This window comes from Phoxinus phoxinus (genome assembly GCF_949152265.1).
Source record: "Phoxinus phoxinus genome assembly, chromosome: 9".
NCBI classification, from domain to species: Eukaryota; Metazoa; Chordata; class Actinopteri; order Cypriniformes; family Leuciscidae; genus Phoxinus; species Phoxinus phoxinus.
In genome coordinates this window covers 35,138,020-35,155,720 of record NC_136884.1, presented here as the reverse complement: position 1 = coordinate 35,155,720, position 17,701 = coordinate 35,138,020, and the positions used below count along the sequence as shown (strand labels likewise).

At 37.4% G+C, this 17,701-nt stretch overlaps 1 protein-coding gene across 1 annotated transcript; it reads left to right on the top strand.

Moving 5' to 3' along the window:
- The first annotated feature begins 3,108 nt into the window (after window positions 1-3,108).
- Window positions 3,109-16,307, top strand: LOC307004349 (uncharacterized protein). Its single transcript, XM_079623493.1, has 3 exons — window positions 3,109-3,151; window positions 3,513-3,556; window positions 13,310-16,307. The coding sequence occupies exon 3, from the start codon at window positions 13,377-13,379 to the stop codon at window positions 15,129-15,131; it is 1,755 nt and encodes a 584-aa protein (XP_079479619.1). The 5' UTR covers window positions 3,109-3,151; window positions 3,513-3,556; window positions 13,310-13,376; the 3' UTR covers window positions 15,132-16,307.
- Window positions 16,308-17,701: the final 1,394 nt, after the last annotated feature.

Genomic DNA, 17,701 nt, shown 5'->3' with positions numbered 1-17,701 from the left:
GGTTTCATTTTCATTTTCCTGTTCCAGTAGATGAGAGGCTTTTTATGAACAGACTTGTGGTTTTGGAGTCTGTCATTATCAGCTGATGAAATCAATCAGGTGTGTTTGATTAGGAGACATACAAAATGTGAATTGTTGGGGGGCTAATCAAACACACATGTACAAGCAAATTAATCTCTTTGGGATTACTAGAAAGTTAGGCTGCGTTTACACTTGGCATTAATATGCGATCACCATGATCCGATCAAGCAGAACGGATCATTAGCCAATCAGGACACGGTGCATTTACATTTGTTCATATTAAGTAGCCTCTGTATCTGGATAACCGATCTAATTTCTGTTTTTTTTATTTAAATTAGGTCTGTGGCACGACACCAAATTAAGTGTAAAGATGATACAAATTAAGCAATGTCGAATTGCTTTCACTCACTCACTTTACTTTCCTGTGCAATCTACATCCTTAGATCAAATTACGTTTTTTGAATGAAGGAATATTTCCAGAGTTGATCATACAAAAATAACCATGGTTAAGTCACATCATCGATCATCGGGGTTTAAGGTAATAGCGTGCAATGACTATATTAACAGAAGTGGGAGATTAATAAACATGCTGAAACAATAAAAACATTCAACATTTAAAACATTAAAAAATAAAAAGTGTATTCCCATTATTCCTCTGGCAAGCAGCGCACGCTCTTCATCTCATGATCACAGCTGTGATTGTACAGGCGATCGCCTCTTCAGATAATGTTGCACAATTAAAATGAAAAATGACACACACCGTATCATGAAAGTCTAAATAAACTGTTTTAAAGATTGACGTTTATTGTAAGGTTCAAATAAGTTTAATTTTTTGTCTAAACTGCGTCTGGCCATTATTTTCTGACAGCACGTGGGGAGACTGGGGGGGGGGATTTATATGATGTCCACCTGTGAATGCCGACACACACACACACAAACATACACACACGATGGCTGGATTACGTTTACATTACACTGAGATCCGATCACAATCTGTCCTCGACTACCTCTGGAACAGGACACGCTGATCGCATAACATTCCCATCAGAAGCGCGTTTACACTTGTCTTTTCAATGTGTATGTGAACAACATCCGGATACAGGTCGCATGTTAATGCCAAGTGTAAACGCAGCCTTAGAGGCAGATGAGTTTGATCAGGGTTTGAGCTGAACTCTGCAGGAAAGTGGACTTCAAGTGCCTTATCTTAACCCCACCCCACACAACTTTAGAGTGGGATATGTTTTTATGTAGCTAAAATTTCAAAATATCTGCTATATCACACTCTAAAGTTGAGACATCAAAAATGTGTGCTGTTGGGGGAACTCCAGTAGGGTCGGGATCTAACAGCCAGTTGGTTGTAAGCCATTGCATATAAAGTCTCTCATTTACTGGAACAGGAAAGTGAAAGTGAAAAGCCTATTGACAGTTAATCATGTCTCTACAAATCACCTTCAACACTTCCTAGCCATGCCCTAGCAACCATTGTCGAGCACCCTGACAAGGGTGACAAGTGTCTTTATGACACTTTGATCCAGAGTTACGTTCAATACAAAAGTCCTGTGCAAGTTGCATAGTATGATAAACATACACGCAATCCCTGTTTCATGGGCCGTCCCTTCACCATAGTATGTCTATGGAGCAACTTTCGGCAGCTCCTGCCCCCTCAGGGGTACAACTTACACCCGATTGTGAGGTATATTCTTACAGAGCCTCCCTGCTTCTTCAAATGTGGTAACCCATATGTTTCTACGAAATCCTCGCTCAGACTCACCAAAATCCGTTACAATGTTAAGTCTATGGTATTTTTTGCCTAATTTTACTGGTAGTTCTTATAGTGCTGGGGTTAGACCCGACTCTGAAGTTCATGCAAAGCATCATGGGGCATAGGAATAAGGTGTATAGCTTAAATGGACTACTTGCACAACTATTTCCGCGTTCCACTTAAATACATATCGGGAGTTTCCGGTTAGTGTTCAGCACACCTCCACACATGAGAATGCAGATTATCACTACGTTTTATGGATGCCAATTGATTAAAACAATGAATAATAATCTCTGTATTTATCTTGATCTCTGTATTAATTATCTTGAGCCTGCTTAAATGTTCCTATAAATATATATTTTTTCCAACTGTTCATTCTGAATAATAAATAGGCTAAATATATTTATCAGTAGCAGTCCTATATGTCTTCTCATTAACAGTGTTTTTCTCTTAGTCTACTTATATTTTATACCTGTTGAGTGTACATTTTTTAATGAATTTGACTAATAAAAAAGATTGCTTGTGTGCATTGGGGCTTTATTCCAGTCTTTTTAAAATAGTTGAATGAGTGAATGCTCGCGAGGGTCCTGTAACGATGTTAAATAGGCTAGGCTATTTAATTAATCTTCCAACAGTAACGCACACAGCGTAGAGGATAATGACAGTCAACTTCTTTGAATATTAATCAAGCATTTTGGGCATGAACATGTAAATAGTAAAAAGATTGACATTGAAAAATGACACAGAATGATTAAAATATTTAATCCAAATAAATAAAAGGTGGTTCGTTCTGATGTTATTCTGTTCTCACACACTTCAGCGTCGCGGTCACTAGTGTAGACGAACACTGACACCCTGTGGTGAAATAATGCGTGTGTTTAACAGCCGCAGCTTTCTCAGATCGGCTTGGTTTTGATTAAAACGTCATGTTCCGATGAGTTTGGAAAATTCTGCACACAGTAAACATCAGAATATCCCTTCTTCTGTCAATAACAATGTCCACATTTTTAAATCTTATTGCAGACACTCATTTTAGGTGGCGTTTGTTCAACTCATTGACCGCAGCACATTGAAAGTAAACATAACTGGAATGTGTGATATGTATTAAACAATACACAAGTGATATGTATTCTTTCCAAACGGAAGTGCATCACAAAGTTCAGTGCAAGTGGTCCATTGTTCCTAGTTCCTGCGGTGCGAACCGCCAGTATCTGGGTACTTCCGCCAATAGTTATAAGAACAATGAAAACGTTCCTGATGACTTTTGACTTTATGGGGTGGAGCAGCAGTTGGACACTATAAAAACCAATGCAGAGTCTTTCTGCAGCTGCAGATGAAATGCAGATTCAAGAGTAAACTGAAATAACAGTAAGTCTATTTCCTAGCTTAACACAAATAGATTTACAAAGACTAGATTTGTAATATTTGACTGAAAACAAGCTTTAAAAATAGATCCTGCTGATTCTGCACAGATATTCGAATCTAAAAAGTCTAAATGACATTTTGTATAGTAAAGTTGAAAAAATCTGATAGTTTTTCCTAACAAATTGTTAATTAAAAAAAAGTATTTAATTCTTTTTCAGTATAGTTTCAGATGGTATATTCAAAGGTCAAATTGTAAAGTATGACATATAATGCACAAAAAACTATGTACATTTTTATTGTGTTTTTAATAATTTGACTAATATTCATTAATAATCAAATCTTTAATTTTCTATCATTTTTCAAGACAGTCATCAGGTGCTATTACAGAAAGAAACAGGCATTGTCCAGGTGAGTACATTATCAGAATATAGACTAGAATATATTCAAATAGAAAATGTATTTAATTTTTATTTATTTTTTTACAATAGTTTATTTAGAATTTAAGTGTGATGAATATCATTCCAGAGGAATAAATATATAGATTGTAAAAAAAAAAGAGGTTAATACAAGTAACATTTACAAAAATAACAATATTGTGTAGAATATTAAGACTGTACAGGTTGTTCAAACAAATCTCCTATATATGTAATATATTTTGCCAAAATCCTAATTGGGAATAATTATAAACCACATAATGTTCGTGTGTTTAATTTCAATATACACTAATTGTTTAAAATGTTGTATTCACTCTGACTTTCTATATAAAAATAATTATGTTCTTTAAGCGAAAGAAACCGTAAATTCTCGGGACAGCAGCATGTGTCCAAATTTTAATCTTAACCGTTCTATTTCATCAGAAACAATCTGAAACCAGGCCTTTAAGTGTAAAATACCGAACTTGTCCTTTAAAAAACAATACTCTTCTGAGGTTTATAGGTATTGTGTTTTATTAAAATTGTTTATAATTTATATCTATGCGCTGCTTTTTGCATGGTGCGTATTGCTGCACACTTCCACAGAGGATTGCAACGCAATATTTTCATAAATGTAATAACTTGCCATTATGGTTTGTTTCTTATCAAACCCTACAGTATACTTTCAGAAAAAAAAGAATAGCCTTGGAATAGCCTATAATACAGTTGAAAAGGATTATGTCATCACAGACATTTTCTAACTTTTCTACTTTCAATATAAATCAAAAAACAACTGAACGAATGATACATGGGTTCTTCTGGAGTAATGCTGAAAACACAATTTTGATTCAAATAAATGTTGCTTTGGTGAACATACAAATCTTTCAAAAACCAAAAGTCATGATCAAAATATATTCAAAATTTGGAACATAAATATATATAAAGTTGCAGCAATATGTTGATACAGTGAATATAAAAATACCTGATACATGTTTATTTAATTTTTTTATTTAACCTTTATTTAACCAGAAAAGCTCTCTGAGATTAAAGGTGCATTAAGCAACTTTTCATGTTAAAAATACCCGTTTTCTAACCCATACATGCTTAAACAATTGCCTGATGGGCTGAATGAGCCCTTCTCTGATCACTGAGATTGTCTCTATAATCCTGTAAAGTAAAATAAATAAGAGGGATTCGGGCCGGAATTTTAGACTAAAAATGTGCAGCAGTACAATCAATTCCATCACAGATAAACAGCACACAAACAAATTAACAAATTAAAACACTTAAAGTTAGTTGCATAATGTTAGATCAACTTCCATTTGCCGAATAACTAGTTTAAAATGGTCAGCTATGATGCCTAGATATTTGTACTCTTTTACTAATTCGATCACTGTACCTTGAAGAGATACTAAATTATTTTCAAGTTTTTTTGATTTAGAGAATAACATATACTTGGTTTTATCAGTATTCAGAACAAGTTTTAAACTGTGAAGCCTTAACTGAATAATATTAAAGGCTGACTGAAGCTTAGACAAAGCTTGCTGTCCAGAGGAAGCGCTGCTATACACGACAGAATCATCGGCATAAAATTAAAAGTTGGCATCCTGAATGTCATAATCAAGGCTATTTATATAAATGGTGAATAAAAGGGGCCCCAGCACCGATCCTTGGGGAACACCTTTGGAAATCTCTAATGAATCAGATTGTTTACCTTCGGCTTGAACACACTGGGTTCTTCCACTCAGATAATTTTTAAACCAAGGAATAACGTGACTTGATAAACCAACAACCTTCAGTCTGTGCAGCAAGATTTCGTGATCCACTGTATCAAAAGCCTTTGATAAATCGATAAAAAGCGAGGCACAAGATTCACCATTATCCATTGACCCTACAATATCATTTAAAACTTTCAAAATAGCCGTTGTAGTACTGTGTTTTTTGCGAAAACCCAGATTGATTAATAGACAACACCCTATTTGCATTCATATAGCATGTCAACTGTTCACCAATGAGGCTTTCTAATATCTTTGATAAAACGCAGAGCTTTGAGATTGGTCTGTAATTATTCATTATAGTAGGATCCCCCCCCCCTTTTAATAGAGGAACAACAAATGCTGATTTCCAAATTTCCAGAATAACACCAGTATTTAAAGAAAGATTAAAAATCTAAGTTAAAGCGGATATAATATAATCTGGTGCTAGTTTCAAATACACAGGCTCCACACAATCAGGGCCTGGATATTTGTTTATGTCAAGCAGACAGAGTGCTTTATTTGTTTAAATTTGTTTAAATCTAAATTCTTCCTTTTCGTTTAATTTGTTTAAATCTAAATTCTTCCTTTTCTAGATGACTTTCTGCATTAATAAAATCAGAATCAGAGCCTGTAGGATTTAGTGGTTCAAATAGAAACCCAGAGGCAACAAAATGCTTATTGAAGCAATTGAGCATATGTTCTTTATCTGATATACTAGTGGAATCCATTTTTAGACATGATGGAAAGCTAGACTTGTTTTTACTACCTGATATCAGTTTTATATTCTGCCAGAATTTCTTGGGATTATTTGAGTTAATAGTGTTTTTTTCAATAAAATAATCAGCCTTTGCTTTTCTAATAGCAACTGTACATTTATTCCTGAGCTGCCTAAAACGGATCCAATCGGAGCTAACATCGGATTGTCTAGCTTTTGCCCAAGCCACATCCCGCTCACGAATTTGAACAGAAAGGGCTTTAGAAAACCAGGGATTATCCCTACCTTTAACACAGAATTTTTTTAAAGGTGCATGCCTGTTGATGATTGATAAGAATCCATCATAGAAGTAATACCAGGCAACATCGGGAATGAGAAAAACTCTGTCCCAGTCATAGCGTGCTACATCAAAAAGAAAGGCTTGTTCATTAAAGTCACGTGTGCATCGTCTAGTGATAATACGTGGTGTATGCTTGGGTAATTTGGTATCTCTGACTATGGCAACGACACAGTGATCACTGATATCATTAGCATATACAGAGGCTAAAGAGTACTTGTGAGGCATATTACTAAAAATAAGATCGATTAATGTGGACTTTTTGTAATCCTTCGAGTTAGGTCTAGTAGGTGTCTCAACTAGCTGAAAAAGATTTAAAGAGTCACAAATTGCTTTGAAACAATCAGATACTGACTGTAGCCAATTCACATTAAAATCACCAAGAAGAACAAGCTCCTTGTAGTTCAAAGAAGTCACAGAGTGCATCAGAGAGGCAATGGCATCAGTACTAGCTGATGGGGGTCTGTAGCAACCAACTACAGTAAGATGTAAAGTCTTGGAAACGATAAGATTTAAAGCTAATAATTCATACTTTTTAACTAATGACTCAGAGAGCAACACAGTAACTTCAAAGCTGTCCTTAACATAAATTGCTACCCCCCTCCCCTTTTTGGTCTATCAGTCCTATAGAGCTGGTAAGTCCCGCCCCCTCCGTAAAACCCCGCTGGACCTCAAAGTTGAAAAACCGTCAATGCAAGTGAATGGGAGAAAATAATTATTTTCTGGTCCCGTTCGAATTGTGCCATGAATGTGAACATATGTTGTCTGTGAATTTTTTATATAATCTTTCGTGTGAAGAATGCTACAATTTAGCGGGTAGAAGTTTGATACGGGTAGACTTTGTGTGAGAGCACTTTGTGGACTACAACTCTTCGCTGCTTTCGACGCGTTTGAAACGTCAACACCACTAGCACACGGCTCTAGCTCACGGATCCCGCTAGACATGGCTGTGTCTTTGGTGCATTTCACCGCCTTCTTTCAGGGAGAGAACAAAATCGTTGAGGTTGGCGAAAACCACGGGTAAGTCAACTTTATGGGGTGACGTCACATAGGCGACATGTAGTCTTTCTCGTTATGTCTTTTCCACAACTGCTAGCCGACGAATCATACCATATACTGTCAAACTTGTAACATGAAAGATTATATAAAAAATTCACAGACAACATATGTTCACATTTATGGCACAATTCAAACGGGACCAGAAAATAATTATTTTCTCCCATTCACTTGCATTGACGGTTTTTCAACTTTGAGGTCCAGCGGGGTTTTACGGAAGGGGCGGGACTTACCAGCTCTATAACCCTTTATAACCGAATGTGTCGTCGCCGACACAGATCAGCAAGCTGTATTCATTGTACCGTAACTCTTCAACCGTTTGCACTATCAAAACCATTCAAATTGCCCCTGACATTAGACAGAATGCGCTTTTCAGCAATATATGGCTTATTACGGTAACGTCATGCTTTCCGTCAACAAATGACAGCTGGCTTTCTGGCAGAGCGGGAAGGAAGGATTTGAACCGAGAGATGCGAAGTGCGGCGGGTTAGAGTGTTTTGGATTGCATAAAATAATAAAAGACACAAACAAATACATGGTGAAAGAAGTGGTAGACAGCAGAAGAGGTGATTGGGATGATTTTTAAAGAAACTTGGGAGGCGGATGGCCGTTACTTTTTCACGTATCTTTACATGTGGTGTGTGCATGTGTATGTGTGCGTGCCTAATATGAATGGACGCATTTGTATGTGTGCGTGTATGAAAAAAAAGTGTCCTAAATGAAAACTGTGCAACCCAATGTCACAAAAAAGACGTGTATAGTTGTATTATACTTCATTCTTCAACTTTAAAGTGTTAGTTTCTTCCGTTCGTGATTTTTCTGTTTTTTTTCTAAAATTTATTTTTGTCTATTTAAATTATATTTACAAACTCACCACACACAATAATGGTCAATGACTGTAATTTGTTGAAAGCTAATCTTTTTCTGTAAAAGATGACACCTTGCACATGAAGATAGCACATTGTTTAAGAATTTTACAGTCAACAAATAAAAATATGTGATTTTAGCTTCAGGTTCTAAAGGGATAAACAGTATGACCATCAATATCTATGGCATTGTCTGAAACTGTTTTTTTAAGCCATGTTTCGGATTTGACTATGACATCAGCACTAGTATTTTTTGCCCAGATACGCACCAAGTCCAACTTAGGAAGCAGGCTTCCCACATTCATATGAATAAAACCTAGTCCTGATCTAGATTTAAAATCAGCAGGAAGTTTGAACGTTGGGGAAGTATCATTAAAAGGACCAGGATTTGGTAATACATTTCCTGATTTCAGTAACATAAGAACTATAAAACTCCGACGCCTTACTGTTTCACTTACATTTCCAACAGAAAGATTCAAACAAGTGGAACAATTGAAGATACTGGGCTCCTTATTTGTTTGAGCAGAAACTATGGAGTTCTCGTACACAAAGTTTGAGAGCAGTAACTTCAAACGGCAGTCCGAGAGAACGTTGAAGTTTGTATATATATACCGATCCTCGTCCAATTTGTCCAGTTTAAAGTTGTAAAAATATCGTTATGTAACAAAAAGTCTGAGTCATACCTGTAGCCGATGTTTCCCTGGTAGAGTATCACACCCAGAAATACCACCAGAGCCGCACAATTAGATGGAACAAACCGCATTATCCTTTCGAGGTCCAACTGAGTCGACAACCAAAATAAGATATGAAGGTTTCTTTGCTGACGTGTAGACTTGTGGTACTCCAACTCTTTTCACAGAGCGCTGCCCGACACCACGATGCAGAAAGAGGGATCCACGCTAACATCAAACCGTGTCCCGTACCGAGAGGAAATTAAGACAGAAACACCAGCAAAGGATCAGTGCTAGAGCAACAAACAGCGACCAAATTCTCAAAACGCTAGTTTATGGACAAGGCCACAAGCGTTAATGAAATAAACACTTTCCTTAGCGAAGTAGAGCACAATACATTTAATCCAGTGAGTTTAAATTATAAACATGTCCAAATGTATAGAGCATGCATCTACTAATAATGAAAAAAATCTGGTGTTCTTGTAGCATTTTTCCTGAAACATTTTTAGTTGCATTGTACAAAGTCCTCACCTACTAGTGAGAAAGATCTGTTTTATATAGGTACAGTACAGCCTTAGTATGAATTCTGAATATAGGTTATGACAGGGCTAAAGGCACATTTTAAGGAAAATGTGCTATTCTCTACTCCCATACAAATCATATGAATGTATGATGTGGCGAAGGGGGGCCTTTTACCACACACTCACCCTGAGGCTCACCAGGACAGGCAAAAGGCCCCCAGTATTGATACATATACAGGTCCTTCTCAAAAAATTAGCATATTGTGATAAAGTTCATTATTGTTCATAATGTAATGATAAAAATAAACTTTCATATATTTTAGATTCATTGCACACCAACTGAAATATTTCAGGTCTTTTATTGTTTTAATACTGATGATTTTGGCATACAGCTCATGAAAACCCCAAATTCCTACCTCAAAAAATTAGCATATCTTGAAAAGGTTCTCTAAATGAGCTATTAACCTAATCATCTGAATCAACTAATAACCTCTAAACACCTGCAAAAGATTCCTGAGGCTTTTAAAAACTCCCAGCCTGATTCATTACTCAAAACCGCAATCATGGGTAAGACTGCCGACCTGACTGCTGTCCAGAAGGCCATCATTGACACCCTCAAGCAAGAGGGTTAGACACAGAAAGATATTTCTGAACGAATAGGCTGTTCCCAGAGTGCTGTATCAAGGCACCTAAGTGGGAAGTCTGTGGGAAGGAAAAAGTGTGGCAAAAAACGCTGCACAACGAGAAGAGGTGACCGGACCCTGAGGAAGATTGTGGAGAAGGACCGATTCCAGACCTTGGGGGACCTGCGGAAGCAGTGGACTGAGTCTGGAGTATAAACATCCAGAGCCACCGTGCACAGGCGTGTGCAGGAAATGGGCTACAGGTGCCGCATTCCCCAGGTCAAGCCACTTTTGAACCAGAAACAGCGGCAGAAGCGCCTGACCTGGGCTACAGAGAAGCAGCACTGGACTGTTGCTCAGTGGTCCAAAGTACTTTTTTCGGATGAAAGCAAATTTTGCATGTCATTCGGAAATCAAGGTGCCAGAGTCTGGAGGAAGACTGGGGAGAAGGAAATGCCTGAAGTCCAGTGTCAAGTACCCACAGTCAGTGATGGTCTGGGGTGCCATGTCAGCTGCTGGTGTTGGTCCACTGTGTTTTTTCAAGGGCAGGGTCAATGCAGCTAGCTATCAGGAGATTTTGGAGCACTTCATGCTTCCATCTGCTGAAAAGCTTTATGGAGATGAAGATGTCATTTTTCAGCACGACCTGGCACCTGCTTACAGTGCCAAAACCACTGGTAAATGGTTTACTGACCATGGTATTACTGTGCTCAATTGGCCTGCCAACTCTCCTGACCTGAACCCCATAGAAAATCTGTGGGATATTATGAAGAGAAAGTTGAGAGACGCAAGACGCAAGACCCAACACTCTGGATGAGCTTAAGGCCGCTATCGAAGCATCCTGGGCCTCCATAACACCTCAGCAGTGCCACAGGCTGATTGCCTCCATGCCACGCCGCATTGAAGCAGTCATTTCTGCAAAAGGATTCCCGACCAAGTATTGAGTGCATAACTGAACATAATTATTTGAAGGTTGACTTTTTTTGTATGAAAAACACTTTTCTTTTATTGGTCGGATGAAATATGCTAATTTTTTGGATTTTTGTTTTTTCTTTACCTTTTTGCCAAAATCATCAATATTAAAACAATAAAAGGCTTGAACTACTTCAGTTGTGTGTAATGAATCTAAAATATATTAAAGTCTAATGTTTATCAGTACATTACAGAAAATAATGAACTATCACAATATGCTAATTTTTTTAGAAGGACCTGTACTTTATCTAGAATAGAGTAATACAGACATTGCATAATTTAACGTTGATTAATAATATTAACATTAATACTGTCATTAAAATAGGTTCATAAAAACAAAACTGGAAAATATTTTAACTTTTTATTAATATGTTTATAAGCAACTGAAAAAAATACAAATATCAGGTCATGTCAAAACATCTCAAGGACCCCAAAAACACCTTAGACCCCAGAGGGTTAAAAAGAGCAGCTACTCCCCCACCTCTCCTACCCGCTCTGCAGACACTCATAAAAGTAAAGTTAGGAGGGGATGTTTCATTGAGGACAGTTGCACTGCAGTTGTCTTCTAGCCAAGTTTCATTTAGAAACATAAAATCCAGGTTGTATGTGGTTATTAAGTCATTGACTAGAATTGATTTATTTTTAAGTGAGCAGATGTTTAAAAGTGCTAACTTAACAGTCTTACTTTTTGTCCACACAGCAGTCTTAAATTGGTGTGTAATAGGCACCAGATTAGATGGGTTTGCTGTATGGCTTTTGAAGGCCTTAGACTTTCTATCATGTAATCGAACAGCAATAGAGAAAGATACAGGCACACTGGGTTCCCGCTTGTTCTGTAAACATTTGAGGAAGTTACTGTTATCATAGCGGGGACCCGGCACATATCAATGAGAGCTGGTATCAGTTGTTTTTGGTTCACCTCGAGCAGAAGGAGGAGAGTGTGAGCCCTGTCGTCGTGGCAGAGGCCGAAGAAATCTTGCAGGAGGAGGGGGAGGGCAAGCGGGGCCAGCAGGCTTTGGTGGATGTGGGGCCTGCCGTTTTTTGGTTGATATCTGGGGGCTTGCAAAAGAGTGGGATAGTTTGGTTCCAGCATACACCAATCCCATTTTCCATTCTCTCTGAGAAGCACAGAAGTGGAGAAGGTGGAGATAGACATAGCGTGTCTGGTGAGAGGGGCTGTTGTTATTCTGGTGTTATTCAGAGGCTGTAATATGCTGACCTGGTTTCCCTGGCTGTTTTCCAGGAAGTCGTCCTTGGGTGTTGAATCTTGGAGCAGTTCTAGTATGTCACAGTCTGTCTGTGGGCAGGGCTCAGCTGAGATTGTGTCCGTGAGCAGAAGTTGTTGTGGCTGAGTGGTGTTATCATTGTCCTTGTGTGACGTGTCAACCGCATGTCCATTCAGGTGCTGGAGTGAAGTCCTGTGGTCATCCATACTGTATCCAGGTGTGTGCGTGCCATTGAGTGGATTGGCACACACTGCAGAAGGATGATTGAGGGAGAAGTAGATATTGTCCTTTAGCACTCTTGAACCAAGTTTGTTTGGGTGGTGGCCGTCCTGTTGAAACAGTTGCCTCTGACTCCAGAAAAGATCACAGCCAGCAAGTTGTCAGCCAGCACCAGTATTTCATGGTTCCCAGAATATTATGTTGTGTAAATATCTGAACATAAAATATATAAAAAGAAAGTGCAGAGCCTCTGTTTACAAAAAATAAAAAATAAAAAAAAAGTTTTTTTCATGCATTACATGCATACAAAACCAATGTTACTCACATATGGAGCAGAAACAACGCAACTATGGGTCCGTTTTCAGTCCTTCCTGCTTATGTCTCCCCAGCGCTGGAAATATTTTCTAATATTAACACAGGTCCTAAAGCTTTTACCTGATCATAACCGTTCTATTTTGCAGTGATATATATCTGAGCTTTTCTCTTTCTACAGTCCTTCTTTAATATCTCTCTCTCTCTCTCTCTCTCTGATCAAAGGTGTATTCACTTTTGTTCCACTACGTTTGGGGCTTATATTTTCAATATAGTCTTTCTTGTTTGTTTGTTTTTGATTGATTATAATAGGAAATGCTCTACCTGTCAACTTGAAAATGATTTAATTAGTGATAGATGATCATTTTAGTGATATTGCACAGCATTTATAGTACAGTTATACTCACTTATTTTGTATACTGTTTTTATAAATGATTGAACAAACAAGTATTTCCTTTTCCTTTATCCAACAGAGGTGGGAAAAATTCAGAAACATATATAGTATTTGTTTGCCAGTTTGCTGATAACAACAACCAGAAAATGTCAGGAGAAAACGCAAGCAGCAGAAACATGACAAAAGACCTAAGCAATGGAAAGGGATTAAGTGCACATGGTATAAAGAACAGCTGGAGCAGGAAAATACAAGATGGAAACGATGAAAACCTCCCCATGTTTAAACTCAACCTGGTTGAAACATGGCAGAACAGCAATGGATTCTGCAGAAGAAGCACTTTTGGGAATAACATCACAAAAGAGAACAAAACCATTATGATGATCGGAGCCACAGGTGCAGGAAAAACCACTCTGATTAACAGCATGATCAACTACATCCTGGGAGTGCAATGGCAAGATGACTTCCGGTTTGTGCTGATAGATGAAGGGAAGCAGAAATCCCAGGCTGAAAGTCAAACTTCGGAGATCACTGCATATCAAATGAATCACATGGATGGTTACCGGGTCCCGTATTCTCTGACTATTGTGGACACACCAGGCTTCGGTGATACCAGAGGAATTGCACATGACCAGAAAATCACAACGCAGATTCATGAGTTCTTCTCTGCCCGTGGAGGGATCGACAGCATTGATGCCGTGTGTTTTGTAGTACAGGCTTCACTTGCCCGTCTGACACACACACAGAAATACATCTTTGACTCCATTCTTTCCATATTTGGTAAGGATATTGCTGAAAACATCCTTATGATGGTGACCTTTGCAGATGGGAAAACACCCCCTGTTCTCGAGGCCATCAAAGTCTCTGAGGTGCCCTGCTCTACCAATGAGTCTGGAGACCCACTTCACTTCAAGTTCAACAACTCTGTTCTGTTTGCTACCAATAAGAAATCTGCAGAGGATGAGGATTCTGACTTAGAAAACTTTGACCAACTGTTCTGGAAGCTGGGATTTGTTAGCATGAAAAAGTTCTTCAAATCTCTTATAATGATGCAAACCAAGAGCTTGTCTCTGACACGGGAAGTCCTGAAAGAGCGACAGCGGCTGGAAGTGCTTGTGGAAGGCCTTCAGCCCCAAATCAATGCTGGTCTGACAAAACTGGATGAAATCAAGAAGACAAGATCTGCTCTGGAGCAACACAAGGCGGAAATGGATGCAAACAAGGATTTTGAATACGAATTCCCAGTGAATGTCCCAAAACAGACCGAAAACAACACTACCGACTTCTTAACCAACTGCCAAATTTGTCACTATACATGCCATGAAACGTGTATTTATGCAAGCGACAGTGATAAATATATGTGCAGTGCTATGGAGGAGGGAGTGTGTCAGGTCTGTCCAGGAAAGTGTGTCTGGAATGTGCACTTTAATCAGAAATACAAATGGGAATATGTCACAGAAAAGAAAAAGGGAACCTATCAGGATTTAAAAAAGCGATTTAAGGCTGCCCATGGACAGGTCATGTCAAAAGAAAAGATCTTTGAAGAACTTGAAAAGGAGTTTCAGGATGTCCAGAATATTGTGACCAGTCTGATTGGAGAATCTCAAATGTCCTTGGAGCGGCTGCAGGTAATCGCCCTGAAGCCCAATCCTCTGTCCACCCCTGACTACATTGATCTGATGATTAAGTCTGAGGAACAAGAAGCCAAGCCTGGGTTTCAAGATCGCATTCAGTCTTTAATGGGCGTCAGGAAGAAGGCAGAGATCCTCAGTAAGGTTCCCACAGGAGGAGTGCTTCCAGAGGAGTGGAAAGCATACGAACTCGCAACAAGAAAAAAAGAATCCACCTATGATCCAAGGGTCCTGTTCAGTACGGTAACAAATTATGTGTTCAAGAAAAAGTAATCATTGCATTCAAGTAAAACTTTTAACCTTTAATCAACAGCTATAAACCTTTTACAACTATAAACAAACACATTTGGTTTTGTGGTAATATGCCCTGCATGCATTTTTATTTTACTTAAAAATAATTTAGCTTAAAAATGGTCTTCATCTTCTTTCTTCATATGATGTATAATGCATACCTGTATAATTTTGCCTAACAGCTTGTTACATTAATGTTATGTATCACAAATTAGCAGATTGTAATCTAGCTGCTGTTTTGGAATGATGTAATTTTACTTTCATTGATGCTAGTCATTCATTTTGCGTGAATAAAAAAAAAGGCAAGTAAACTTGACAGCCTAAGAATTGTGTATTGCCATTAAATGCATTTAAAATGCATATATATTACTTTTAGTGTTGTTTTTTTGTTAAACCGTCAGGACATTTCTCATACTTTAACTTAGTTCAGAAATGATACAAAAGGAAATCACAAGAAAAACACAGATTTGCTCTGTTTAAGATTAAGTAAATTCTCCAAATGTTTAAGATTTGGCCCACCCACACCCTGAAAAACAGCCTCATATCATTATCCATCCTCCACTAAACTTTACAGTTTTCACGAAGCAGTCAGGCATGTAACGTTCTCCTGGCATCCACCAACAACAACAAAACAGACTCTTCCATCAGACAGCCAAACAGAGAAGTGTGGTACTCGTGTATGTGCGGGTTGTGGGACAATAAAATGATTCATGGGACTCAAGCAATATAGAAATATCAAAAAATAAAACATCAAAAAAACAAATAAATTGTTATTCATCTGTTGCACAAAAGCAACCAGAACAACTAAAACAAAATAAAACCGTTTGCAGAGTTTCTAAATAACATGTTTTTGTAACATTGTACAATGTAGCCAATCACAGACCTATGTGTTGATTTCTTGAACGCAATGGCAAATCAGATGCATTTAAGATTTAAGCTCAAAACTTGAGTTTTTGTTCAGTGCTGGCAAATCCTCTGATTATAACAAACGAAGTGTAGATATTATGAAATATTCATTGTGCTATCAGCTTCATTGATAATAACAAAGATTTGTAAGATCGCAATGAACTGAGATGTCAGCTTTTTAGGTATTATTAAATTTGTATTTTTGAAATTACACTTGTGGAAAAAACCTAAAGAATAAAACTTATCTTACATATCATTACTTTTGTGTTGTTATTTTGGTGGTCGAGAAGACATCAGTGTGTGGATGTCAAACGGACATCAAGTTTTTGACATCAGTTTGATTTGCATATTTTACCTGTTTTTTTGTGTGGTATCTTTTTTTAAGATCAATTGCCTGCTGGGTGGTCTTAATCTCATAGAGAATTAGGTCAATCCTCATATCTTTTCCAGCAAAACCTTTTACAACTTAGGAAATGCTTATTGTTTTCCAGTAGGCTATACCATAAAAACGTGAGAAAAAAAAAAAAAAAAAACGGAATACCCCACAAATACTGAAGGGAAAAAGGTTTAAAAAGAATATAAATGTTGTTGGTAAGTGTGCCTATTAAGCCCATGTACCCTTTAAGCCCACTTTCAACTTTGAAGTCAAATATAAAAAAGAGAAAATCATATTTTTTGCTGCTCCTTATTTTAACCAATCCAGTGATTTGTTACTTCCCTGACATTTTTTATTGCTTGTTAAACACATTTGGCAATGTTGAGTTAGCCCCACTCATGTGCATGCGGTCTCAGGGGACCTCAAACAAAGACACCCAAAAACTTTGGTGTTTCTGGACCCTTCAGAAATCAACACATTTCTGCAATTTTCAGCCATTCTTTTGGTAACTACATTGATATTATGTCAAATAAGAGATAAATGTATTGCTTTTTGTGTATGAACAAATAATAATTCATAATTTTATATAATTTTCCTTTAAATGGAAAGATTAGTTTTATTAGCTTGCGCTCAAAGCTAATCTCAAGGTCAAACCATTAGCCTTACTGGAAGATAGACTGCTGAAGAATTAAGCATGTGAACTACAAACATTAAATATTTTGTGATTTATTTTACATTAATTTACAAATAAATACATCATAAATTGTTTTGTTGGGAAGATTATTTTCATAAATTAACTTTTTTTTAAAGATGGGCTTAAATGGTACAGCGCCATAAAACGCATGCAAACTAGAGCAAACACAAGCTAACCTTGAATGAAAAAAACATAACATTTCTCAATGTGGACGCAATGGAAATGACTATGATGCTTAGTCCACAGTATATTTAAGCTCCTTGCATGTCTGTGTAAACATACATTATATTTTTTAAAGGAAAACTGTCCTTTAAACTTTTTTCACCTTTACTGACAGTGGAACCATTTAAGCCCACCTTATGTGTTTCAATGAGGAATCCCTCAAATTACAAAGTTTAATCAACTTTGTGAGAGAAATTGTTTAATGATAACATTTATTTGAGTGTTTTTACCTTTTACCTCTACTAACCTTTTACCTTAATTACTACCTTAATTTACAACTATATTTAGATAGGCCTACAAATTACACACATTAATTCAAATGAGATGGGGCCCGTTTTGCCCTAAAGTCCCTTA

What these genes read in the sequence shown, in the direction of transcription:
- LOC307004349 (XM_079623493.1), top strand. Translation starts at nt 13,377, where the DNA reads ATGTCAGGAGAAAACGCAAGCAGCAGAAACATGACAAAAGACCTAAGC.